This window comes from Paroedura picta, chromosome 10, assembly GCF_049243985.1.
Source record: "Paroedura picta isolate Pp20150507F chromosome 10, Ppicta_v3.0, whole genome shotgun sequence".
NCBI lineage: Eukaryota > Metazoa > Chordata > Lepidosauria > Squamata > Gekkonidae > Paroedura > Paroedura picta.
The window spans coordinates 47707825-47735115 of record NC_135378.1 but is presented as its reverse complement, the minus strand read 5'-3'; the positions used below and the strand labels follow the sequence as shown (position 1 = coordinate 47735115).

Sequence of the window (27291 nt, the reverse complement as noted above, 5' to 3'; positions counted from 1 at the left end):
GATAGTGGAATGCTAGAAGAAAGCACAGTTAGTTCAGGTCTGTCTCAGGGAGAGTACAGTGAGAGTTTTGGGTCTACCTCAGCAAAGGACTTTAAAGCAGTCTTAACCTTTTACCATTGAGAAACCCCTGAAACATTCTACAAACTTTGAGAAACCCCAGAAGTGGCACGATCATGCAGAATATATTGGGAAGTATAGCTGTGTCTACACCCACCTGGGGCCCGTCCCCTTCCTAACCCATTGTGGCCTATCGTTGGCCATTTTGGAAGGTGAGGGGTGTGTGTTGTGCTGACTATATATCACCCAATAAATGTTTAATAAGTTTATACACATAAACACACACAAAATTAATTAACTCCCACCCAATGCGTGAAATCCTTCTTGGGCTGTCAAGAAATCCCAGGGTTTCATGATACCTTAGTCGAGAAAGCCTGCTTTAAAGGATAGCTGTGTCTGGTAGCTTGGTAGAGTAGTTTAACTTCATCTCTCACAGAGGACAGCTTATGAGGCCTGTGAGCAGACCTGGCAACATTTATTCTGGCTCTTGGGAAACGCCAGGTGGTGGAATCCTTTGTCCATGTAGTTGAAAGGATCAAACCTTGGCTTGTCAGTGAATGCCTTCTTGTATCGGTAAATGTTAAAGATGATTCAAACCACATTATGAAGCTTAAATGTATCTGCCAGATAGTTTTTCCTCTAGCTGTCTGGATACCTATGCTGCTGCTTTATAACCAACCTGTAAATAAATAAATCTTTACTGGATTTCAGTAAAGCTTTTGATAAGGTTCCACATGATATTCTTGTTGACACGTTGGTAAAATGTGGTAAGGGTCCTAATTCTGTCAGGTGGATTGATAATTGGTTGACAAATCTTACCCAAAGGGTACCTATAAATAGTCCAGCATCCTCCTGGAGAAGAGTGACAAGTGGAGTGCCCCAGGGATGTGTCCTGTGTCCTGTGTTGTTCAACGTAATTTATAAATGATTTGGATGAGGGATTAGAAGAGGTACTTATTAAATTTGCAGATGATACTAAACTGGGAGGGGTAGCAAACACAACAGAAAACTGAATCAGAATACAGGATGATCTTGATAGGCTCGAGAACTGGGCTAAACTAAATAAAATCAAATTCAATAGGGAAAAATGTGAAGTTCTGCATTTAGGTAGGAAAAACCATTTACACCAACATAGGGTGGGGGAGACTTGTCTTGGCAGTAGTATGTGTGAAAGGATCTAGGAGTCTTAGTAGAACATACATTGACCATGAGTCAGCAGTGTGACTTGGTGGCTTAAAAGGCAACTGGGATTTTGGGCTGTATCAAATCAAGTATCATGTCCAGATCACAGGAGGTGATGGTTCTGCTTTACTCTGCTCTGGTTTGGCCTCACTTGGAGTGCTGTGTTCAGTTTTGGGCCCCACAGATGAAGAGGGATGTAGACAAACTGGATCATATCCAGAGGAGGGCAACAAAGATGGTGAGAGTTTGGAGACCAAGAAAGGTTGGGGAGATTGGTCTGTTTAGCCTCTCTTGCCCCGAGGGACAGACTGGAACCAGTAGGATGAAATTAATACAAAAGAAATTCCATCTAAACATTCAGAAGAAGTTCCTGACAGTTAGAGCAGTTTCTCAGTGCAACAGGCATCCCCGGGATGTGGTGGGTGTTCTCTATCTTTGGAAATTTTTAAACAGAGGCTGGATAGCCCTCTGACAGAGAGGCTGATTCTGTGAAGGTTCATGGGGGTCGCTGGTTACAGAGGATGAGCGATGGGGTTGTGAATGTCCTGCATAGTGCACGGGGTTGGACTAGATTACCCAGGAGGTCCTTTCCAACTATATTATTCTATGATTGTTACATAAAATTCCAGCCTTAATGGTCTCCATGGTCTTCTTGCTCACCACAAACTTATTTCACGGCTGTGAAACTGAACTGAAGGGAATCTTTTCAATTTTAAACTGTTGTGGTTCTCCAAAACCGTAAGAGGGTGCATGGGTCCCCTTGGTTCCAAGAAAGTACCTGTCACACTGAGTTCCAAACATTTTGAGTCCTTACGGTACATGAGGGCAAAGAGTTCAGTTATGTATAAGCCATTTATTTCTTTATGTAATATTTGATTTATACACTGCACCTCACATCATGCTGGGTTGGGATGGTTTCTGACATCTTAAACCCATAAAATGTATATAACTCTTCCAGGAATTTATTCCAGGTTGGGGACAGGACTGAAAAGGCCCTGGCCCTGGTTGAGGCCAGACAAACTTCTTTTGGGCCAAGGTTTACCAGCTTGTTAGAGTTGGACGATGATCTTAATGTCCTTTGGGGAACATAGCCAGCCAAGCGGACCCTCCAGCTCTGACCATGTATGGCCTTGAAGAACCCTGGGATGGGTTCTTATTTTGAACTGTGGCATTTTTCTGCTTCTGTAGTATCTTTGGAACAGCTGCAGTGCTTCCTTGGAGAAATGTCAGCAATTGGTTTTTCAGTCCATGGGGTGGCAGTTGCAGGATAATTTCTGTCAAGCAGGAGTTGTTCCATTTCCCCATTCTTTCTTTCCCCTGTTATATATCCTTTATCCCTTCCTATTTGTTGTCTCTACTGATCTAGCATATTCAGCTTTTACCCTCAAACATGTTCCCATTGCATCTGGTCTGCAATAGCACTTCCTGTTTTCAGCTCTCTGTTGTATATTTCCGTGCCCTCTGGGGTTCTTGAAAAGTCAACAAGGAGGTATTTCCTCCTTATTTGCATTTTTGTCATGCAAGTTAATGAAGTCCACACAACTGCTTTAAAAACTCAGCTCCTACCCCCGCACACACAAATTAGGACTGCCTTGACTTTTCAAAAGTGAAAATAATTTTAATATTGTAAGCTTCAGGTTTTTAGGTAGGCAGTGTTTAATGTCCATCTTCATATGGAAATCCTGGCTAGCTCTATAGTTGAGGCTTATATCCTCACATGGGGAAGGGGGTTCTCCTGTCCATGGAGATGATAGCTCCATCTCATATCATTAGTATAACTTGAAACCTAGATTAAGTACTCCCCCGTAAAATGCAGTTAATTTGAATTTAGAATATGAAGAAATCAAGGTCTTTAAAAGAAGGGGGGCACTAAGTAGTTCTGATCTCTTTAAAAAATTACTCCAAAATTAGGGAATATAAAATGAGCCCAGCTTAATCACATCCTTGCCTGTTTCTTATTATTATTAAAATGATGCTTAATTGTTAATGGATGCTTAAATAGCAAAGGCTAGCTAGATGGGGTACCCAGTGGAGCTCATTAAGAGTGCTGCTTTACTGCCTGGTAGCTGTTATGCCAGTATCTTACTTTCCCTTGTGGTTCTAATCGTGCTACCTGCACCTCATTCAGAGTGGAAAGCAGGGAATACAGGCCTCCTCACCTGTTGCTACTTGGTATGCTGTGACACTTCCTTTTACAATTGCAGGCTGTTAGAGACTGTGAGAACTCATTTAAATAGTATTCTTGTTGATCACTAAATTCTTTGATATTTTAAGTATACAACATTTACCTGTGCAATGTGCATTTTTAACTGTACAATGTAACTTCATCATATTTTGGTTTCTCCAGCAACTTCCAGAAAATACATATTTCTTCATCTTAATACTGAGGAGATAAGATTTATAGGAAAGCAATGAATAATAATTTTGCTCTCAAAGTATAAAACTGACTTGGATAGTCATAGCAAATGTTAGTTTTGTGATCTGCATATTCAGATGCCACAGCTCCATGGAGATTTAAGCACAGGCTGCATTGTATTGTGGCACAAAGATGTAAATCTGAATTTGTGAATGGTATATTTCTCTTATATTGCATTGGTTGGTAGTAAAAGGCTATCTCTACATTGTCATGTATGTGAAGTGGTTAATACATTCTCACTATTCTAGGTAAGTGTGTTGAGTAAAGAATTCATTTCTTCAGCCGATGGCAAGTGGAGAGTGACGAAGATAATCTGGGGCCAAGGGACCAAGCCCTATGAAGATAGGTTGAGGGACTTGGGAATGTTCAGCCTGGAGAAAAGGAGGTTGAGAGGGGACATGATAGCCCTCTTTAAGTATTTGAAAGGTTGTCACTTGGAGGAGGGCAGGATGCTGTTTCTGTTGGCTGCAGAGGAGAGGACACGCAGTAATGAGTTTAAACTTCAAGTACAACGATATAGGCTAGATATCAGGAAAAAAATGTTCACAGTCAGAGTAGTTCAGCAGTGGAATAGGCTGCCTAAGGAGGTGGTGAACTCCCCCTCACTGACAGTCTTCAAGCAAAGGTTGGATACACACTTTTCTTGGATGCTTTAGGATGCTTAGGGCTGATCCTGCGTTGAGCAGGGGGTTGAACTAGATGGCCTGTATGGCCCCTTCCAACTCTATGATTCAAGTGCAAATTTAGTGTGAATGACAGCCATTTTATTTGCTGTGTGTATATCCCAAAAGGGTCATGACTGGGGAAGGCACTGGCAAACCACCCCATATTGAGTCTGCCATGAAAACGCTAGAGGGCGTCACCCCAAGGGTCAGACATGACCCGGTGCTTGCACAGGGGATACCTTTACCTTTACCCCAAACTTGGGTCTTCCTGGAATATTCCTTCCAAGTGCTGATCAGGTCATGATACCTTACAATGTATATTTGTGAACAGGTCCTTCTGGTATGTTTTGGGAGGTTAATAATAGTGGTTATGTGGGTAGAAAGTAACATTTATTGAATGGTGTGGTTGTTAAATTAATCTTGGTTAGGAAAGTAGGAATTGAATGAAGGCAGCATATGAGCATTTTTATTTGTATTTACACACCAAGATGAAAGTGTATTCCCATAATTAATTCTTAGATCAAATATGCATGGTATATACATATGAAAGGTGGTCCATAAGGGCCTTCTTGCTTGTGGTGGCAAAGCTTTGGAATTCCCTCTCCAGGAAAATATTTGTGTGTCTTTGACTGTTTCTGCACTTCGTGCTGGGCTGCAGGCTGGAGTTTTAGTCAGGACAGGTTGTTCTGCCTCTTCCCTACTCCTGCATGGGGGAGCATTTGGCCTGGCACACTTTGTCCAACCTGGATTTGTGCTCCCGCATGGGAGCTGGAGCTGTAATGTTCTCACTTTGGAAACAGTCTCCCTGTCATCTTTCACCAGTAGGTGAAGAGGGTTTTCTGGGGGGAGGGGTCATATCTCCAGTAACTCTTATTGCCCTTCTTTCTGGTTGCGCTGTTATGTGTGTTTGTATGCTTATATGTTTTTATTGAACTGTTTAAATAAAATATATATTTTATTTTAAATGCTGCTTTAATGTTTTGATGTCTAGATGTTCATTCTTTTATTGGTCCTATTTGGGTGGAAAGGCAACATAGAAATGTTTTAAATAAATGCGAGGTCAGCATGGTCTGTAAGTTTATAGAAGTTTTAACACTTTGTTGAATATGTCTGTGTGTCATGTCTGTACATGAAATCAAGTAGACCTCAGTTCATTATTCTGTAATGAAATATATTGACTGTTCCATTTTAAATCACTGAAGCATACAGCTAACATTCCCCCCCCCCAAGTCTCATTTGTTGATGAAATTAATTGCCTTGTAGTAGGGTGTAAGATGAATATCAAGTTCCTGTTACAGCCCCACTTTTTATTATTAGCCTTGTTATTGTTCAACTGAAGGTAGAATACTGTTATTCCAGAATGTTTATACTTTTCACAGTGCTTTTATAATTAAGACTTGCCTTTAGTTTGCATCTAAAGAGAAGTTTTCTAAGATTCCTGTTTAGTGCTTCTATACTAAACCATACATGTTAGAAAAGAAGGTGTGCACATGCAGAAGGGCCAGAGCAACAAGTAAAAACATGACTATGTGTCCAGAAGCATTTTAGAGACCTCAGCCACAATGTTTTATATTATATTGACCTTTATATCCAGGGTAAAGGCTGCTTTTTTCGTGTACTGTACATAAGAGAGAAACTTGATGTGCTCCATAGGTCTGATAATTCTACCTGGAATTGAAACATGAGCCAAACATTTATTCCACTTGGATTATTAAGCCTTTTCTCCCAGTACTTTTAATTTATGGAAGCCACTGTAGCATGTGCTTCTCCAATAATGACAGAAGATCCAAAGCTGCTGCTTCATCCACACCAGCATTATTGGGCTTGGAAATCAGAGCAGTGTTAGTTTGTGGAGTAGCTACAGGCAGGATGCCTACCACATTAAAAAAAAATTGGGAAACACATTTGTCAGCAACTAGAACACCCTAAAACTAACATCAAAGAGGGTTCCTCTCAAGTCCTTATTGCAGGTTTTTAAAATATAAGGTAGAAGTAACAATTTTATCTTCAATGGTGATTAAAACTTCGGTCAAGTGAACTAAAGAAGAGGCATTTTTAATGTGTTTTGAAATTGTGGAACTGAACAGTTATTTAATATATTCTTTGGATTAACATTCTAGAAACTGAATTGTGAAAGATTTATTTTAATCATTTCCCATGAGACCTTGAAATGACTTAGTATTTGTCTCTGGAGTTAGTTGAGCAGTGTCAGCAGTCTTCTTGATTCTTCATAAGGTCATTCAGAAATGATGGATAAGAACATTTTATCTTCCCTTTCATGCTTTTCTTCATGTAAGCAGTGTGCTGGATTAATCCCTACACATTTTCACTGAAATACTAAAATATTTTAACATTCTGGAATTACTGTTAAATATTTGGTGATATATATAAGCTCATATTTACATCTACATTTTCCACATCATTTTGGAGAAACATGCTTCTAGTATATAATATGTTTTTACTGCATGCCCAGTATGGGATGTTTTCTGGGAATGGAATTATGTTGGCTGTGCTCATTTCCATTACTTAATGAAATTTGCTTTGTTTAATAAGCAAAAAATTGTCAAATAGCACTGTTTATTATTGTGATACTTTTATTGTAAATAAAATATTTTAAGATCAGATAGAAATCTATACATATCAAACAGCAGTACTGAATGGCAAAAGAATGAAATAATTAAAAGATATACAGTGCTTATCACAGAACATTTTAGGACTTCATGATTAATCTTTCTCTGCGTTGTAAATAATTAAGTACCAGAATTACTTTGCTACTCTCTTACTGCATCCTTACTCCTATCAAACTGTTAAGAATGGTTAACTGGAGCAGAACTTCTAATGAAGCTGATAAGTCATAGGTAAAAAAAAAAAATATTGAATCTATAGTGCTTTGGGGATGCATCAAACATTTTACCAACATTTTAGCAGTCTGTCAGCTTTATAAAAATATTCTTCCATACAGATGTTTTAGCTGTATTAATCTTAGAAATTTTAAAATGCAAATGCAGCTTTAACTACTGGATTTAGAGCCTTTGAACTTTAAAAGAAAAACAAAACAAAATAATTTTCCAGTTCCTCAAGGGAAGATCTTCCCTTTCCTACCATGTCTTTACAGTGCAAAGAAAATGCTAAATAAAATCTGCGAGAGTAATTCATTGTACATTTGTATAGTCAAAATGTTAAATTTCAGCCTATAGTAGGACCTATACAAGTAGATGTAGGGAAAGTTATCCATATTGGTATTCTTATTTGGATTCCTATACTGTTTTGGAATTTGGACTCTCTCTTTTTATATATATATAATAGAGTAAAATAAGCTAATATTATAGACTAAAATACAGTAAAATCAGCTGATTAAAACATCTTAATTCTAGCTCGATAAACAGCCATTAAAAATTCAGCTACACACAATGTGGTCTCTGCAGAAAGATCATTAAGCAGAAACTGGAGTGAAGCTTCATCATTTACTAGACCTCTGGGACAAAGTAGAGGAGCCAGAAGTTTTCTGCGAAGACTCACATGAAGTTCACAATCTAAAATAATATGTGAGGTTGAATCGGGACAGTTCGTAGAACACTGACACAATCTTTCCCTCCTTGGGACATGCTGGTATCTTCCTGCAAGGGCGCTTGAGGGAAGGCAACTCATTCTTGCCAGCAACCAAGGCTTGGCTCTCTCTTTTTAAAAAAGTTCCAAAATTCCTTATACGGGACTCTTTCTGGGGAAAGGTAAATAAAGTGGCTCTTTCCCAAGCTAATGCCTCCAAAATTGCCAGAACTTAAACTTGCCTGTCTACTTAAGACAATTTGGATATAGTGTTATAATTCTCTGGGACCCAGAACAAGGTGTTCCCAGGCATCCTACTTGACTCTGTGGTTTCCTATAGTGGAAGATATTGCATGTTTTCTCCAGGCCAAAGGAGACAATTGCCAAAGCAACCACTGGTCAAAAGTCTCCACATGCAAAAAGAGAAACAGCAGTAAACCAGTGAATCCCACTGACCAGTGTGGCAAGCACAACTCAACCAGTGTCAAACCAAACGATTTAAGCGAAACTAATTGAAGCAAGTCCCAGCATCAGAACCATTGTCAAACCATAGAATTCAAGCCCACTGACTTGGAAAGCCTCTGCCAAGGAAGCTAGCCAGACCTGGTTGGACACTGACACAGAAATGGAAACACTAAAGTCAGTTTGCTAAAATGGAGTCAAGCTGCTGGCCTACTTTTTTTTCCCATGAGAAGAGAGCCATGAAGGGCTGTGACTGGGCAGACAGTTCTAGTGATTACCCTTTTTCCAGTTGCCCAGAAATCCTGTATAATTGAAGAAAAACAGGCCTGAGAGCCTTAGAATGTTAACCCTGAATATGCCCAAATATTTCTGAAATTTCTTGAGACCTGATTATTAGTGTTTTGGAAGACCAGATATTGTTCTAGATACCTGAATATATCTGACAAATACAGATGCACCAGCTCATGTTGAATATCTTTGTACTAAAAAATAAAATGTACTCAGTGTTACTCTTTCTACCTCTTGTATAGCATTAAGCATAGAAAGTGAGTGGGACGTGTGTGGGATGATTTATGTATATGGAGACATTTTGCATTTACTTACCAAGTATACTTTAGTCTATTTTAAACCTACATTAGAGTGAGCCATGTAGATGTGTAAAACCAATGCTAGCTGATATGTAAAGCTCTCTTACACTGTGCAGGTAACTAATTCGCTAAGAGAAGAGCAGTGGTCTTCTTTAGCAGTTACATGTGGAAACTGAAAAGTAGGTTCCTGGTGTTAGGGAAGGGTATGAATGCACCAGGGCTGCTTCATATTCAGATTAGAGCAGTAAAATTCCTCTGCCTTAAAAACCTTAGTGTGTGCATGGGTGGGAGGAGGGAGTGAACTGCTTTTTAGAGGGAGCAAGCTAGACAGTTACCTGATCAGTTAAACATCTTCTGATTTCATAATTGATTTTAAGAACCTCCTTTGACATTGGAGGGAAAAGGGAACAAAGATGGAGGAAACCGGAATTAATTTTGTAATTAATAAAAATAATCTTTGGAAGGGGAACAGAGAATGATCAATCTTATTTTTATATATAGAAATCAGTATTCTGACCAGTAAGGCCAAGAGTATTAATATTGACAGTGAAATGGTTTGTGTTGTTATCTGTGAGCTTTGAAAGAGCTGACATGGCAGCTAGTCACATATTTTCAGTTTATAGACCATTGTAAGGTATTGTAGAATGCCACATGTGGCAGGCTACCCCTTTCTTTATGTTAGCAAAGGCATAAGAGCGAGCTGTTGCTGATGGCTACTTGCTGTCACTTCAGGTATCGCCATATTTAATGCTGTTCTCCAAATGATGATATGCAACCTTTTCTCTGTTAAAGTTCATCTGGAAGGCAAACCTGCAGACATTATAGTTTAAAACCAAGATAAGAGCTTTATATTTAATCGCATGTTTACTTGATGTATTTAAACTTCATAATAATTCATTACTTTTGAAAGTTATTTTCATTTTCATGAGCAAACTAAATTGCTTTTGTACCAACCAAATGGCAGACTCACTGCCATCCTGCCTGCACAAGATTATGTGTAAAACTTATTGCATAAGATTCTGCAAGAGCTCTAATTCAAGTAGAAATTGAGTGCTGGAACCAACAAATAATCCAATGGTGTACTGGCAGAAGTCAACAGCTGCAATTCTAGTCATACTTATGGTAGTTCCCATTGAGTTCTGCATGATTCCAATGGGAATTAATTCTGAGTGGACATTTAAGGGATTGTTTTCAATAATGCTTATTTTGTTGGGTTTAAATTAACACCTTATTTCTGACCTGGATAAACCAGGCTAGCCTGATCTTGTCAGATCTCCGAGATTAAGCAGTGTCAATCCTGGCTAGTATTTGGATGGGAGACCTCCATGAAATACCAGGGTTGAGGCACAGAGGGAATTAATGGCAAATCACCTCTGAGCATCTCTTGCTTTGCAAACTCTATGAGGTAATCGTAAGTCAAGTATCACTTGATTTTTGTGTTTCTCACAAACATAAAAGTGTAAATCTTCTGTGCTACATCCTCAAAATGTCATGTTTTCCTTAATAAATGTTGTGTGGTGTTAGTATTGGCAGATTGTTGTGTGCTGTTAATCATTTAAATGTTATTGGACTTGTGTATCTTAATACCATTTTAACTATCTTTTCTGCTCCAATCTACAGCTTCCTGCAGATTTCACAAAACTGCACCTTGCTGACAGTCTCCACCCACAGGTGACCCACGTTTCATCTAGTCATTCAGGATGTAGCATCACTAGTGACTCTGGAAGCAGCAGTCTTTCTGATATCTACCAGGTATGATAATTGCTCTACTAAGTTTTAAAAATGAGTTTTCATAATGATGACAAGTAGAAATGGCTATATTATATCCAGTGTGTATTGCCTTTGATCACTATAGTTATATGCCCCTGTTGTACATAATTCCAGAGTCATCTACCCAAATGCAAATTTGTACTTCCCATTTCGTCTTCAGATGCTTATGTGAAGTTTTGTTTTGAAAATGAACAGCTTTATTTCAGTTTATTTGGAAATGTTACCATAATCTTAGGAGTCAAATGCTGTTTTATAAGCTATAGTAATTTTGAGACTTTCCTAGTTATTTAATACAGGAAGTACTTTTCTCTGCTTTTGGTCAGTAGTTATTTGGTAGAAGTTTGAATAATATGCTGGTGGTGAGCACCAAGACACATACTATGCATCACCTTATATGTATAAACGTTATATCCATTCTTTTTTCTTATATTCTCTATTAGACTAAAATCTGTGTAAATTCACAAGTTGTTTAACTGTTACCATAATGTTTTATATGGTTTTTAAAGCAAACTATTAACCAAAATTAAACTGAACAAAATACAAAAGTTAACATATTTACTGATGCACAGGCTGAACCTTGTTCAGGAAATAGAATGTGATAAGATTCTTTGTTTATGATAACATAAATGTACTTCTGTTGTTTTAATTTGTCATGACTACATACTGTAACTTAATGCAGATTTTTCAAATTATTCAGACTAGAATTTAGATTAAGAATACAATTACCACTCTAGAACCTTACATACCCAGGCATTCTGGAAACTACTTGTACACAAGTTATTTTGTTGCTTCTTTCATGTCATGGTTACTATCCTTCAGGGGTAACATCTAGTTCACTGACCTTATTAGACACTAAATTACAACAGAATTGAGCAGTCTAGTTGTCAGTCTTTCTTCAGATACAGTGAACCTTTAAAAATCGCTATCCCAATTTTACACTAACACGAATTCACATGATTTGTGGTACTAGAGACAACCTAAGCAAACATTATTTGTTACATTAGTTGGAAGGAAGCTTCTTGTGGAATAAGTAATAATGAATGCTGTATATTTCTATAGTCCATACAACTATATGTATGGATTTAATGCTATTGGTATTTTATCCCAAAGCCTGTTCTCTGTACTCAACGGATTGGGTTCTATTATTTTTATTTTTTTTGCACAACTCTAGATGGTTGTTTGCATATTGGTTAAATGGACTTCTGCCCTATAACACCATATAAATGTTGAAAGCAAATGTTTAAACTAGCTGAAAATTCTAGACTGCCTTCAGTCACCCCCCCATATGTGACAGAATGAGATCACAGAACTCTAGATATAGAAACAGACATAATTCATACAACTGAACTGACACAAAGAACTTCCTCCTTTGCTTCTTCCACTGAAACTAGAAACACCACAAGCAATGAACACTTCCTTTTGGCCACATGACACTTTTTCACAAACTGTTCCCTGAGGAAAAAAATAATTTTACAGCATTTAATTAATTAATTAATTATGTTTATACACTGCCCTCCCTCAGCTCAGGGCAGTTTACATTGGAACTGTCTCAGCATCGTACAATAGAACAGCTTGGCTTGAATGCATACCATTTTTTAAACAGTAAGTAAACAATAAGAATTTGAACAAACTTCCATAGCACCATAATATGATGTTCACAATCAGACTCAATTATACTGTTGCTTCAGATTTTTCTATGAGTGTAGATGGTAGTGGGAGGGGCCTCCCTATATTTCCTGCCTATATTTTTCTGGGACTTCACATCTTTTAATAAAGAGCTGCTTTGTCCATCTTATACAAATATCCACTAGCTGGTGTGTATATGAAATTCAATCCAGAAAATTTAAACCGGGCCACAGGAGAAGTCCCCAGGATTTATGTATGCTGGGGAAGTCTCTCATCATCGCACACAGCCCTGAGAGGATCAGCTGGGGCAGCAGGAACTAAGACCTCCCTGCCAGCTTAGCTGGGGCTGGTTCCTGTTGCAATTCTCACCTCCCACCTCCCCAGCTGATTGGTATAGCTGAATATCCCTGATTAAAATCTGAAAGAAGTGGCTTTTATTCAGGCTTGGCTATACCAGTAGCCAATCAGATCAGAGAATCTGTAACTGGCTTAAATTGGGTATATTTTTGGCCCAGTTTAGTTGAATGCATACCTCCTTTTGAGCAGTGGCTTGCTCTAGTATCATGTAGTGATGTCTAGGATCTGGGAGACAGTGGTTTGAATCCCGACTCTACCGTAGTTGGATGTCTCTAGGCCAATCAGTGGAGATTTATAGAAGACTGAAGAATTAAAATGAATCAGGCAAATCTTGAGGCTCTGAGTTCAGGGAAAGTTTGAAGTGGGTGGGTGGTGAACTTGGTGGAACAATTTAAATGAGATACCTGGAGATTGATAAATGTTCTTACTGGATTACTTAAATTTCATTTACAATTTTAAAAACTTGTGGGAACAATAGGTTTTGAGTTAAAAATGAAAATATTTTGGAAGCAAAACAAATATTGACTAGAAATAGCGAGTTTAAAGTATTTTGAGTCTTATCCTGTGGTCTTGTAACTGAGATTCAATGGACTATTTATTTGAGGATACTAGCAATTCGTTTTAAAATGGTATGCAAATGTTCTTAATCACATGATAAATTATGCAGAACTATTGTGGCCATCTGTTTTGTGTTATTTCTGATATATCTGTTGAATACTGTGTTGCTCAGTCCTTGAGTAGATTTCCTCTGTAATTAAAACTGAGTCAGAATTCCAGTTATATTTACCCGTCACTAGCATTTGGGAATTTGCCAATCAATATAATTTGGTTTCATTAAAAATTTCATAAAATAATAGACAACAATTCAGAAGAGGTTTAAGAATTTAGTGTCTTGTATTGAAATATCAATAAATAAATTTTCTTTATTCATTTATTTTATAAATTTCTTTAAAAATTAGATTACAAGTTTCTCTGACTTGACTATTTTATTTTAAATACTTTTTAGTTCATAGCCTTGTTGCGTCTTGATATTATCCTGATTTTCACATAATGAGACCTCTGATTAAAAAAATTTGTTTTTAGGCTTGTGTGTCAAAAATTAACAAAATATAAAACCTGAACAACACATCATTTTTTTAAAAAAAGTGCTCAGAATTGTGAGTCTTATTACATTATAATGAAGTTATTGCAGTTGCTTATTTCATATGATTGATTTGAAAGATACATGGTAAAGCATTGGTTTTTAGCAACTTGTCTGCAGTGCAGTATGTTTTCTAGGTCAAGTGTTGCATTTTAGTAAATTACTTTAAGAATACATTTTAAACATGAAAAGTATGTTACCTACTGCATTGCAGATGTTTATGAGAATTATTATCATTCTAGTGGAGTCTTATTGGCATTTAAGAACTTGTGGGAAATGAGACTTTTATAGTTATCTTTGTGAGAATGTTTGTACTTCTTTTCCTTCTCAAAATTGAAGAGCATTGTCAGTGTCTGTGTAGGACCCTCCTCTTAAAAACCCCCAACATACCTGTAAATTATAAAACTGTTGTTTACATCATTGGAGTTATTTTTAATATATATTGTGCATTCCTTATGTTTAAAATTTATTTTTCTTACCTGGTCATTTGAAGATTACACCCAGACTTCATTGTTTACCATGCTTGATTATGAAGTCGAAACTATTAGATACACACCTTATTTATATTTATAATGTCCAGACAATCAATTTTTAGATTTAATTATTACCAATATTTAAAAGTGCAGCTTTTAAGAACACCAGTTCACAATGAAAATACATTCGTAAACCTTTGATTTGAATAAAACATGAAGCTGGATCTTGAGACGCTTTAGGCAATAATCTGGAAGTAGTCCTGTTTAAATATTCATGTTGTTTCTAAATTTGTGTTTCATGTGCTATACATGAAAGAGAAATCCATTTAAGACATGAATTTCTTTTTAAAAAATGAAATATTTGTCCTTCTAGATGAACTATTTGTATGAGCATGTTGGCTTTTTGAATGTTTGTCTAATATATTTTCATTAATATTTTTTCAAGGACAGGATAAACAATCATCTCCTTCCTTGTTCCATAAACTAAACTATTTTAGTGGTACCCAACTTCATTATCAATCCTTAATTGTTTTTCATTCTTTATCTTTAAAGTCAGGGGTAATCTCCACAAATTATATGATTTTGTTTAAAGCCAGACAGTAAATAATGACAACAGTCCTTATTTTTTTCAATTCTTCTGTTGAAAAGGTATACCACTAGTATCTGGCATTATGCTTGTGAGATGTGACTTGTTGAAAGTAAAGTTCAGCAAAACCATAATGTAAAAACAACCTCAATGTGAAGACATATTTCACTCTGTTAGTCTCAAGCCTGTGCTGAATTTTTGAGAAACAAATCCAGAACCTTCACCATGTTTTTATGGTCATTTAGTATGCTATCAATTACATTCTAAAAGAATTTCAATATCATTCAAAGAAGACTATCTTAAACAGCTCTACCTTGCACGATTTACAATTTTCTGAGAAGTGGTTGTCTTGGCATGCCCAAAAGAAGGCCATAGCAGCTGTTCTTATCTACCTGGAGAGGTGTAAGAGTGCAGCTGCCACATGGATACATATTGGGTTAAACATATATGCCCCAGGCTATAGCTGTTCTGAACTACTTGCTGTAATGCTACAACTACATATACTCCAGGTCATAAAGCATTTAAAAAATGAACTCTGGAATGAATTGTCAACTAATGTGATATTTGCATGGTGGCTAACTCTGTTGAACTCTGGTAGGTAAATACCAATAAGCTGAAAGTCTCCATCCATAGCCCCCTGAATAGTCCGATAGAAACTCTTTGAACCACTAAAGCACACTCCTTCTGACTCTTAGCTTCCACATGTTTTGACAGTAATGTTATCTGGGGCAACTGAAACTTTATCTCATGCTTTCTTTAATTCTGTGTTGATCTACCCTCTGAGAGATGTGTATGAATATAATAGGTGATCATTTCCAAGGTTTCCCTTATTTCTGTGACTTCTTTGCTAGTTGATACTGATCCTGGTATTGCTTTGACTGTGGCTGAATTTCTGACAGCAGTGGCTTCTGTGCAAGTATAAAAATATAAGGTTTATTTTTAATACTGGTTTTATCCAGACCATTGGATCATAAAATTGTTAAAAAGAAGTAATGAGTGATCAGCCTGTCAAAAGCTTATCCAATCAACATGCTGATATAATCCAACCACTAGGGGAAAATCTAAGGTCAGAGGAAACTTTTCTATCTAAATAAACACCTCTCCAAAGTCTGGTACATTGTATGTGCATTCAGCCATTTAGAACTTCCATTGATGACAATTCTAGGTGGAGGAAGCACATGCATGTCATAATGAGAGACAGGTGATGTAATCACCTTTCCTTTTTAAATTAGTCTTCAGATCCGTACATTTTGTACTCCTCATGAGTCCTGCAATCCCAGGTGAGAGAGGAAGGGAACATTGGGCAGATCTGTCTTCTCTTGGGGTTTGTAGGATCCAAGCCATGGGGGTATAACCAGCCATGTAGACATTTAAGGGCACTTAAGTTTTCTAAAAAACTTTTATACAAAGAAAATTTATACAAATGTGTCCCCCTTTGTACTAGAGACATCCACTTAATCTCTTATACTGTTCCAGAGAGTTTATTGACCATCAGCAACAATATTTCATGAGGTTTAGTGAACAGGAGAAAATGGCAGAGATCACCACCACCACCACCACCACCACCACTACTACTACTACTTATTGCCTGCCTTTTATAGCCCCTGTGGAACTTTGGCAACTCTATCAGGGCCTTAGCAGGGAGCTCATTTCACCAGGTCAGGGCCAGGACCAAAAAGGCTGTGGCCCTGATCAAGGCCAGAGATATCTCTCTGGGGCCAGGGACCACAAGCCAATTAGTACTTGCAGAGTGAAGAGCCCTGTGGGGGGCATGAGACAAACGGTCCCTCAGGTAGGTAGGGCCCAAGCTGCAAATGACCTTAAAGGTCAAAACCAAGACCTTGAACTTGATCTGGGCCATTACTGGTAACCAGTGCAGCTGCATTCTGTACCAGCTAGAGTTTCCAAGTCAAGGACAAGTGTAGGTTAGCATAGAGTGAGTTACAGAAGTTTGCGCTAGAGGTGACCATCACATGGATCACTGTGGCCAGACTGTATAGGGGCAGGTAGGGGGCGAGTAGCCTCGCTTGGCAAAGGTGGTAGAATGCCATGTGAGCTAACCTTGTGACCTGGGCCTCCATTGAAATGGAGCCATACAGAATCAGCCGCAAATTCCTTGCTGTGGGTGAGATGTTAAGTTATGCCCCTGCAAAGGTGGAGAGATGTGCTTCCTGTCTTGCCCCTTTCCTGCTCAGCCACAGGACCTTCGTCTTAGAGGGGTTGAGTTTCAGGTGGTTCTGCTCTAAGCAATGGTTTCCAAACATCTGTCAAATGTATCCAGGATGGTCATCCATGAGGATGGGTGACATCTGTATATTGATGGCAACCCAGCCCAAACTCCGGACCAGCTGTCCTAGAGGACGCATGAAGAGGTTAAATAACATGGGGGAGAGTATTGCGCCCTGTGGTACCCCTGGGAATCTGAAGGGGTGTGACAGAGTCTCCCCCACTGCCACTCTTTGTGTCTGGTTCTGGAAAAAGGAACACTCTCCTTTATAAGAGAGCTTAAGTATCATAGGCCTTGGAAATGTGTGATTGGCTACAACTGACAACCTATAAATTGAATTATTTTAAAAGCCATGGTGTGAGAAGATGAACCCAGCAATCTAGGCTGAAATAAGAACCTTGTTTCACTGTCCAGGCTCTGAAAAGTACCCAGGTCCAGGGACAGGCCTTCCTAACAGGCCATGGCAGATAGTTAGGTATCGTAATCATCTTCTTCAGCAAGCAGTGATCTGACCGTGGCACAGATCTGACATTGGACTTAAAAAGAAAGTAATGTAAAATTTATATACATAGCTATCTCTGGTCTTTAGGTGCAGTTCCTTTGCTTGTTTTGCAAATGTGAAATAAAATTACCACTAAATTGAATTCAGGTGTGTCAAAATAAGGATAATAATTGCACCTCAGTGTGGGCCCTGTGGGCACTATGGCGCACACCTGTGTTTTCTTGTGCCTACTTTCTTCCCCCTCGCCCCCCCAAAAACATTTTTTTTTATCAAAGACAAAAGCCAGTCCTCGTTTTCTTCTACCTACCCTGTTGTGCCCAGCCTGCCCACTTACTGTGCCAGTGCCTTCTATTGTCTTAATTCCTGCGCAGGTGATTCCTTAAGCCTAAAATAGAGAGGAAAGGAGTTTCCAGCACCCTGGGTCCTTTCTCTTCTCTCACTGGCTCCCTACTCCAACACTGAGAGATCACACTGGCTTTTCTCCTCCCTGGCTTGTGTCTGGAACCTTCCTTTTATCTACCTCCCTGCTCCCAGTCTCAATCTTCCACCATTTCCCATTGGACATACCTCCTGGCTACAAAGGCTCCATGTTATCCCACCCCCAGTCCTGCCTAGCCCTTGGATTGAGTTGGACTCAACCCACCCAAAATGCCCTTGCTGCCTACAATGCTTCAGCTGCTTCCTATTTGCAGTGTGGGCCCCACCCTTCCCACAGGGTGGGGCCCACTGGTCTCTGGTGCTCTGCTGCCACAATATCAGTGTTATGCCCTGTCTCTGCCAAGATCCTAGGTACTGTGCTTCCTGCTGAGTCAGGCTTCCATGCCATTGGGGCCCCTGTGGCACACTGTCCCCTGCAGTGCCCAGACCTTGGCTATTCCCAGATGACTCTGTTTTTTTCCTCTTTGCCTTGGTTTCTGTAGGCTGTGCCAGTTAGCCAATGAATTAAATTGAGGGTGGGAATTTCCCCGGGCTGAGCACTGGAGTCCCAGCTGGGCAAGGGCCAGCAATGATACTCACCAGAGTAGAAATTGCTTCAGAAGAATCTAGGAGGCACCAGCATTGTGTCTGCATGAAACACATATTCTGAAAGAACTACCTCGATTGGCAGCAGATGCTTGACTTCAGTTCCCAATTTTGTGGCTAGGTATCCCTTGCACCACCACCATCATCTTTTCTGTAACACTAGTTGTTACAGAACTAGTGCCCACTAGTTCTTCTTCAAATCCAAAAGTACATACAGGAACAAGAAGATTGGGGAATTGTCTATATGAACATAGGGAGAGCAGCGCTGGATCAGAACGGTGGTCTCTTTAGTTCAGCATGGTGTCTCATATAGTGGCTGATTAGTTTAGAGGGCCAACCAACAGTGCACAGAAGCCAAGGTCTTCTCTTGAGATTGCTTGCTACCACTGGCATTTAGGCTTGGTGACCCTGAATACAGAGGTTCCCTTTAGTCCCCATGGTTAATAGTTATTGATGGGCCTTCTTTTCATGAATCTATCTACTCCCTTGTTTAATCTTTTTAAACAACTATAAACCAGTTACTTCTCCTTCAGAAAGAAAATTAGAGCACTTCAAATAAAGAGCATTAACCCTAACTCTAACCCTATCCCTATATCAACTATCAGAATATTATTTCACCTAAGAACAAGCTAAAAGAAAAAAAAAGAAAAGAAAGGGCAGTTCATTATTACTGAAGCATAATTGTTAGAGATTTGGAATGCCTTTTTAGTAGGGAATTAATAGCAAAGCTCATCTCATTTGGAAAAATACACAAGCAGGGACAAAATATGGTGTTTAGGTAGGTTAAGAAACAGTGTGATGATTGTGATCTGTCTGCTGCCCTAAGAAATAGGTACACAATACATCTTGTTCAGTCTGGTAGTTGAATGGAAGTACATCCCCATTGATATGCAGCCTTATCCAATAATTTGTATGCTGTAAGTAGTTATAAAGGTAAAGGTAAAGGTCTCCCCTGTGTAAGCACTGGGTAACGCCCTCTAGCGTTTTCATGGCAGACTCAATACAGGGTGGTTTGCCAGTGCCTTCCCCAGTCATTACTGTTTACCCCCCAGCAAGCTGGGTACTCATTTTACCGACCTTGGAAGGATGGAAGACTGAGTCCACCTTGAGCTGGCTGCTGGGATTGAACTCCCAGCCTCATGCACTTCAGACTGCATTTCTGCTGCCTTACCACTCTGCGCCACAAGAGGTTCTTCGTAAGTAGTTATAATAAATAGAATTGGAAGACTCTGCTTTATTCTCTATATATGTTTTATATTTCTCAGGCTACAGAAAGTGAAGCTGGTGATATGGACTTGAGTGGATTACCGGAGACAGCAGTGGACTCTGAAGATGATGACGATGAAGAGGATATTGAGAGGGCATCAGACCCACTGATGAGCAGGGATATTGTTAGGGATTGCCTGGAAAAAGATCCAATAGACAGGACAGATGATGATATCGGTAAGCACCATGAAAGCCATGGTGAAGGAATGAGGGAAGATCACTTCCTTGTGCATCTAGTGGGAGTCAGAATTTGTTCATGTTTTCTTTTCTAAAACTTAACTAAGTAAATTGAATTGACACCTTGAATTATAGAAGTACAGCAAAAACCTAACAATGAAATATTTATTTATTTGATTTTATACCACCCTGCTCAGTGGTTGCCATCTCAGGACAGTGAACAACATGACCAGCATTGAATACACTAAAATTCATAAACAAATAACAATAAAATTAACAGTTAAAACAACAAGTCCGTTTGAAGACCCTAAATTCCAGCAGCCAGCAACTACGTATTGTCAGCTTCTGGGCCCCTCCCTGAGTACATAGGAAGGAAAGGGAAGACAAGAGGAGGCCAGATTAGATGTTAACTGTTGCTCTGGTCTCAACCAAATGCCTGGTGGAAGAGCTTTATCTTGCATATCCTGTAGAATTCAGCAGGCTCTGACAGGGCCCTAACTTCCTCTGATAGCTCATCCTGCCAGGTGGGCGCCAGGGCCAAAAAGGCCTAGCTCTGGTGAAGACCAGGTACACTTCCTTGGGGCCGGGAACCACCAAGCGGTTGTGTAAATGCTCTTTGGGGGGTATATTTGGGGAGGCAGTCCCTTTGATACACCGGGCATGGCCCACGTAAGGCTATAAAGATCAAGGCGAACACCTTGAATTTGATTTGGAATTCCACTGGAAGTCTACTCAGCTGGTAGAGGATCAGCCAGATGTAAGCCCTCCAAGGAATCCTGGTAAAAGCTTGAACTGCTGCGATTTGGACAAATTGCAATTTCTAAATCAGAGACAAGGGAAGGTCCATATAAGCCTTCTCAAATAGATCTCAAATGAAATTGTCACAATGGCTCGTTTCTACTGGAATAAGATCAGGATATTAAGGAAAATGGGTTGCTTCAGACAAAAAAAGTAGGAAGCCATGTTGATCTGTAGCAGCATAGAAAATCATGTTTAAATACTTGCATCAAGGTAGATGAGCTTGCATTACTAGGTCAGAGTGCAACACCTGGGATGCTGTCAGATACTCAGAATGCCACTGTTATCTGCAAATGTGTATACTGATTTCAAACACAAGGAAGCAGGAGTCCAGTGGCACATTGAAGACTAACAATAATTAATACTTTGCATTCCTTCTACATCTTGCTGCTACAGATTAACATAGCTGTGCTTCTAGGATTATAACCAGGAATTCACCTGATTTCAAACATTGAATTGCATTTAAAATTCAGGCATGATTTTCCTGTGGAATGTTTGATATGATTGTTCTTGACACAGTACAGCTCTGAAACCGTGTTGGTGATTGTACAATCGCAAAGTAGTACAAACTGATTTTTATCAATAAACTCAACAGATAACACAAATGGAATTAGTAAGTGATGGCTGTTTTGAGATTTTAATTGGCTTATTATTAGTTCATAAATTTTATTAATTTATGAATAGTATTTCTGACGTTTTTGGCTTTCTGTGTATACCAGAATTATGAGAAGCATACAATGACAGATAATATACAATGATAGATCATAAAAATATATAACATTGTCAAATACTAAAAGTCAGAACATCTATAAAATGCTACATTGTTCCAAAAGTGTATCAGAAGAGGTGTAGATAGGGCTATAAAAGGGCTGTAGGTACAGTTAATTTTTAAAAGAAATGTTTTTGTATGGGGGAGGAGCTCTAGTGTCTCAAAGAGATACAGCATTAAAATATTCATATATAGCATTTGGGATACACTGCCTACATTTGTTAACTCACTTATTTTAAATGGCCTTTTAAAATGTTAATACTTCTTGAAATTTCATATGCTTCACAACTGAGTTTTTTACTCAACAGTCATTAACTGATATTTGGGAACTCTGCTTGTTGGTTTGAGAGGGATGTGTGTGTGTTATTGTGATGGTTTTCTTTCCTTTTAGAACAACTCTTAGAATTCATGCATCAGTTGCCAGCTTTTGCCAATATGACAATGTCAGTGAGAAGAGAACTCTGTGCTGTGATGGTGTTTGCAGTCGTAGAAAGGGCAGGGACCATAGTTCTAAATGACGGGGAAGAGGTAAGTAGGTAGTACTCCTGGAAAGGTGCAATATTTCTTTCTGATGCTCTGAAGTAAAGATTGCTTAGGAAAAAATGTTATTTAAAAATAACTGGGAAAGCAGTATGTTTAATGTTGAATATACTGTGCTATGATATTGATGTTTCTGTTCTTCTATATACTACAACTGTAAAAAGTAGGAATAGACACAAACCAGAAAAGTTTAGTTAAGGGTTCAAGGTGTTCCAGAACAAAACAAAAACAAAAACAAAAACAAACGGAACAATTTAGGCCACTCGATTTTGCTCACCCCCCTCCACCCCCGTGAACTCATCATTAACTGAACTGAACTGAACAAAATTCAAAGAAATATTTGGGAAAGTCACCTTCCTGAATCTCTGTTTGGAGGGCATGAACTCGGCCAAATCCACAATGAAATTTGGCTCGTGGCCCAGTTCATGCCTATCTCTAGTGAAAAGTTCATTTTTAACTTCCCAGTGTCCAATCAATTGAAATTAAAATACAATTATTGCTAGAAGGTCCTGTAGAACTTCTGTTTCTTTGGTATACCATGCAGATGTGTAAAGTATATGTTGGTAATACATCTAAGACCTTGTAAGAGGTGTTATATAATCATCATGTACATCTGAAAATCCTAAGTGTAATAAAAATGTTGATAACAAACATTCGCCAGGTATTGGAATTGCTGGTTAATCAAATATGTTGGTTAACAGTGCTCTTACCTACCTTAGGGGCCCTCCTGAGCTTCTTAGCTAGTATATCAGTTAACCTTTCTTTATATATGAATGTCATTGCAAGTGATTTTTTTTCTTTCTCCCTATATAATTTCAAGTAGTCTTTAAAAAGAAATGTATATAATATTCTATAAGGTTAAGTGGCTTTCCTTTGTTCTTATCTACTTTTAGCTGGACTCCTGGTCCGTTATTTTGAATGGTTCTGTGGAAGTAACATATCCTGATGGAAGAACAGAAATATTATGTATGGGAAACAGTTTTGGTGTTTCTCCTACCATGGACAAGGAATACATGAAAGGTGTAATGAGAACCAAAGTAGATGACTGCCAGGTAGAACATGAAATCTCATTTGGGTATTGAAACAGCATGCTTGTATCATGTCCTTTAAATATGAAGCCAGTTGTTCTTGTAACTGTGTTGTCATGTTAAGATTGATGCTGTGTGTTACCCATATTGCAAGATTGACCAAGGCTAGTATTGTGCTAGGCACTGATTAAGTTGTCAGTCTTTTATGCTAGGAAGGATGGTTATATAAATCAAATAATGAAAAATAAATAATATAGCCGATCCATACATATTGTGGTTAATAAACCCAATTATCATCTTTGACAGTAAATCTTGTTTTTTTTCTTGTGAAATGTATATCAAGCTGCATATTAAAAAAGATCAAACACATAGAATAACTAACACACTGAAAAGTGGGCTATAGTATATGAAAGTTGACTAGACTATATAGAGGCTGTATTTAAGAAACTTAGATATACAATGAACATGTTCTTACTATAAAGTTATTGTAAAATTAGGAAGGAATAGGGGACGTAATTGCTTGAAGGAATCAAACTTTTAATTTTATTCTTTGCACTGGAGCAATAATCTGACAATAGAAGAATGCTATCTATCAATCAATCATGAGGATTTTCCTTCCGTCATAAAAGCCCTTAAAATGAAAACTAGGAATTTCCCTTTAACAGCCAATTTTAATCCTGGGGAATATAGATGAGAAAGGAAAAATTGTGAAATTTTTATGATTAATTTGAATTGAAGAAATTAATTATATACTTTCCTAAGACAGTCATTAGAACCTCTTGTGGCGCAGAGTGATAAGTGGCAGAAATGCTGTCTGAAGCTGTCTGCCCATGAGGCTGGGAGTTCGATCCCAGCAGCCGGCTCAAGGTTGACTCAGCCTTCCATCCTTCTGAGGTCGGTAAAATGAGTACCCAGCTTGCTGGGGGGTAAATGGTAATGACTGGGGAAGGCACTGGCAAACCACCCTGTATTGAGTCTGCCATGAAAACGCTAGAGGGCGTCACCCCAAGGGTCAGACATGACTCAGTGCTTGCACAGGGGATACCTTTACCTTATTAAGACAGTCATTATTGCTGAATTTAAGTCAGGCTAACTTGGAGTTTTGTAGTTACTATCTGCAACAGGAGTTCTAGTAAGGCACAGTTAGTCATTCACTGATAGAAGACATTTACTGTAATCATAGACAAATTTTATTTTTAAAGCAGTTTTCTTGATAAATCAAGTGGGATAAATGGAAATTTGGGAGTGAAATCACAGGAAGTTTATTTTTAAATGATTTTAAAACATAAACATTATGTACTTTGCATGCCCAGAAAAAGTCAATGAAAAGTAAACCTCAGCCAAGCTGAGGTTTTAAAGTCAATATTTTGATACTGAAGATTAAATGTCTAACATTATGACTGGTAATATGGCAACTATATTGGCAATAAATGAGACATTAACAAATCCTAGAACAGAAGACATGTTGGAAAAGAGAATTTAGAAATAAAATCAAGTTTACAAACCATTGCCTTTTTATGCAACTACAATATTTTGTTTTTAGTTTGTGTGTATAGCCCAGCAGGATTATTGTCGTATTCTCAATCAAGTGGAAAAAAACATGCAGAAGGTAGAAGAAGAAGGGGAGATTGTCATGGTAAAAGAACATAGGGAATTGGATCGCACTGGAACAAGAAAAGGTCACATAGTTATCAAGGTATTTTTAGTATGTCACAGTGTTTTAATGGCCATTCTACATATTCTTTTGCAAAAGTAGGTTTGGTTCTACAGTCCATGGGTGAAAGGATTGCAGATCTTTGCTGCATTCCACTCCAACTCCCACCCCAGCGGTCTTTTCTGGTTCCAGGAAAGTTGATTCACAAAGCCTGAGGAGGAGAAAGGAAAGTTCTTCTCAGCTTCACTGAGGAAACAGGCAGCATAATTTCGTCTCCTCATGCCATCTTCAGTAAAGCTACTGAACTTAGTATGCATGGGTCCTGTGAGCCTGGAAATTAAATTTAATCATAGTCCCACATTGGGACTATGCACAAGCAGGTCAGTAGCAAATAGAAGTTTGTAGCTTCTAGGGAACCTAGGTGTAGGCACCCCTCCCACCAAAGTGAATGTGATGTTTCCCTCCACCTAAATCAACATGTGCTCTGGAGGAGTGGCTCAGCCTTCCCTCAGTTCTTTTGTTGCCACTGCTAGGATGGAGCTTACTAACATTTATTGAATCCTATCAGGTCTTTTTGTCACCTTTTTTCATCCATTGTTGGGGAAAGGGTATTATTTTCTTTTTGATTAAACTCCCTGTGATCTTTTAAAAAAAAGTAACTGGAAAATTCTTGAGCTACCTGGCCAGGTGTTTCACTGTCTAAGCCCTTCCCGCATTCTCAGTCCCCTGTTCGGTTCTCTAACTTGGATGCTGAGAGACGATGTCAGCAAAGGCACTTTTCATGTGGTACATAAAATAACTCATACTGGTGAACATGAACTGTGCCTTATCTTCCTGAGTAAAGGTCACAATGTGTCTGCCTGGAAAATGTGTCAGCAGTTCACCACCAATGCAGTGACAGGCTCACGAGGCTAAAGGCTGCTTTGTGGGAAAAGACACTGACATCAGTTGAAGTACCCATGAATACCCAAGCACCATATGAGTTCAGTGTCAGTTCATTCGGTTCCATTGGTTCTGTTGTTGGAACCTAGGCAATAGCATTCCCATCATCTACTCCATCAGCCACAAAGTTTATCAGAACAAAAAGACAAAGCTGAGAGCAAACATAAGAGGAGGTCTAAATCAGTTTTGAAGGAGCATAGACCACCTCCATCTCCCATGCCTGTTCCAGCCCAAGAGCTCAAAGTAGATTTTGGGGTCAATTTGTACCCCCTCCCTATATTCAGGTTCTCCATAAAGATCATCCTGTGAACTGGGGATTGAGCTTGCTGCTATGGCTTCAATGGAACATTGTTTGGTTTCACAACTGGATCCAATATTTCCAACTTAATAGCTGAAGCTGTGCCTACACATATCATTGCATATTTTGAATATTAGGGTTCTAGAATGGATCATGGCATTGTTGGATCTGGATTTATCAGGCCTAAGGTACCCCAATCCCACACCTCAGTTCCCTCAAAAACCTTTGGTGGAGTCCAAAGCTGAAAATGAAGGAAGTGTCCACAGTGAGAGAGTATACCACTAGTCTCTCCCAACAAGGATATCAGGTTGCATCCCAAAAAGATCCTCTGGATGGCTATGTTCCTGGAAATTAATATCACCATGGATAATAAGCTAAAGGAAAAGATCTTGAGGCGTTTATACTCTGACTCACAGGGTGTATAGGCCTTTCCAATGTTAAAAGGGTTCAGCAACATCAAAGCATCTGTCTGGCAGTAACTTTTCACAACACCTGCTCTGTAGGGGATGCCTTTCAGATACTTGAAAATGGGCCCTTTTCTACACATACGACACAATGCCAGGCAGGCATTGATAGTACTTTGTAATACTTTTTTGGTTTTCAGAACTACAACAGTTGGTAAGGGGGAAGTACAAGCAGTGGACCTGCTGTCCAAGGGACCACTGTTACAGTATGACATACCCAAGTGCACCTAGCAGCATGGAGAACCCACCCACTAGTTTCTCTGCAGGGGTTCAGGAGGTCTTTAATCAATCCAGGAACTATATGTTATTATATGTTACTCTTGTTTTAGAAAGTGGAAATGTTTATCTTCTGGGCGAAATCAAGAGGTCAGTGACCTGTCCACATTGAGGATAGATTCTCCTTTTTCAAAAGTGTTTACTGAAAATGTTGTTTTGCCCTTCAATTTACATTTCCTGCTAAAGATAGTTTTTAGTTCACTTAAACCAGGAAGTTGTACTTTCCTTTCCCTGTTCCATATCTTAAAATGAATGAGTCTTGTACTCTCTTGTCCTGAAGAAGGCTTTATTGTTTTACACAGGAAGAGCTGAACCGTTCAGAAAACCTTTATTTTGTTGTTACTCTGACACACAAAATGATAACGCTGCATCTGCTCAGTCCCTCTCTAGATGGGTGATATCCACAATAAGACTGTGTTAAAAAAAATGCTGGTTACCTTACTGCCTGAACATTCATGC

General features: G+C 38.8%; 1 protein-coding gene across 10 annotated transcripts in view; it reads left to right on the top strand.

The window, feature by feature from the left end:
* RAPGEF2 (Rap guanine nucleotide exchange factor 2) overlaps positions 1–27291 on the top strand; it is a 157223-nt gene that overhangs the window by 97341 nt on the left and 32591 nt on the right. For all 10 annotated transcript variants that reach the window (XM_077299989.1, XM_077299986.1, XM_077299987.1 and 7 more), the window contains 5 exons: positions 10536–10667; positions 19886–20063; positions 22022–22158; positions 23064–23222; positions 24742–24894. In XM_077299989.1, coding sequence (XP_077156104.1) covers positions 10536–10667; positions 19886–20063; positions 22022–22158; positions 23064–23222; positions 24742–24894 — 759 coding nt within the window. The remainder of the gene's footprint in view (positions 1–10535; positions 10668–19885; positions 20064–22021; positions 22159–23063; positions 23223–24741; positions 24895–27291) is intronic.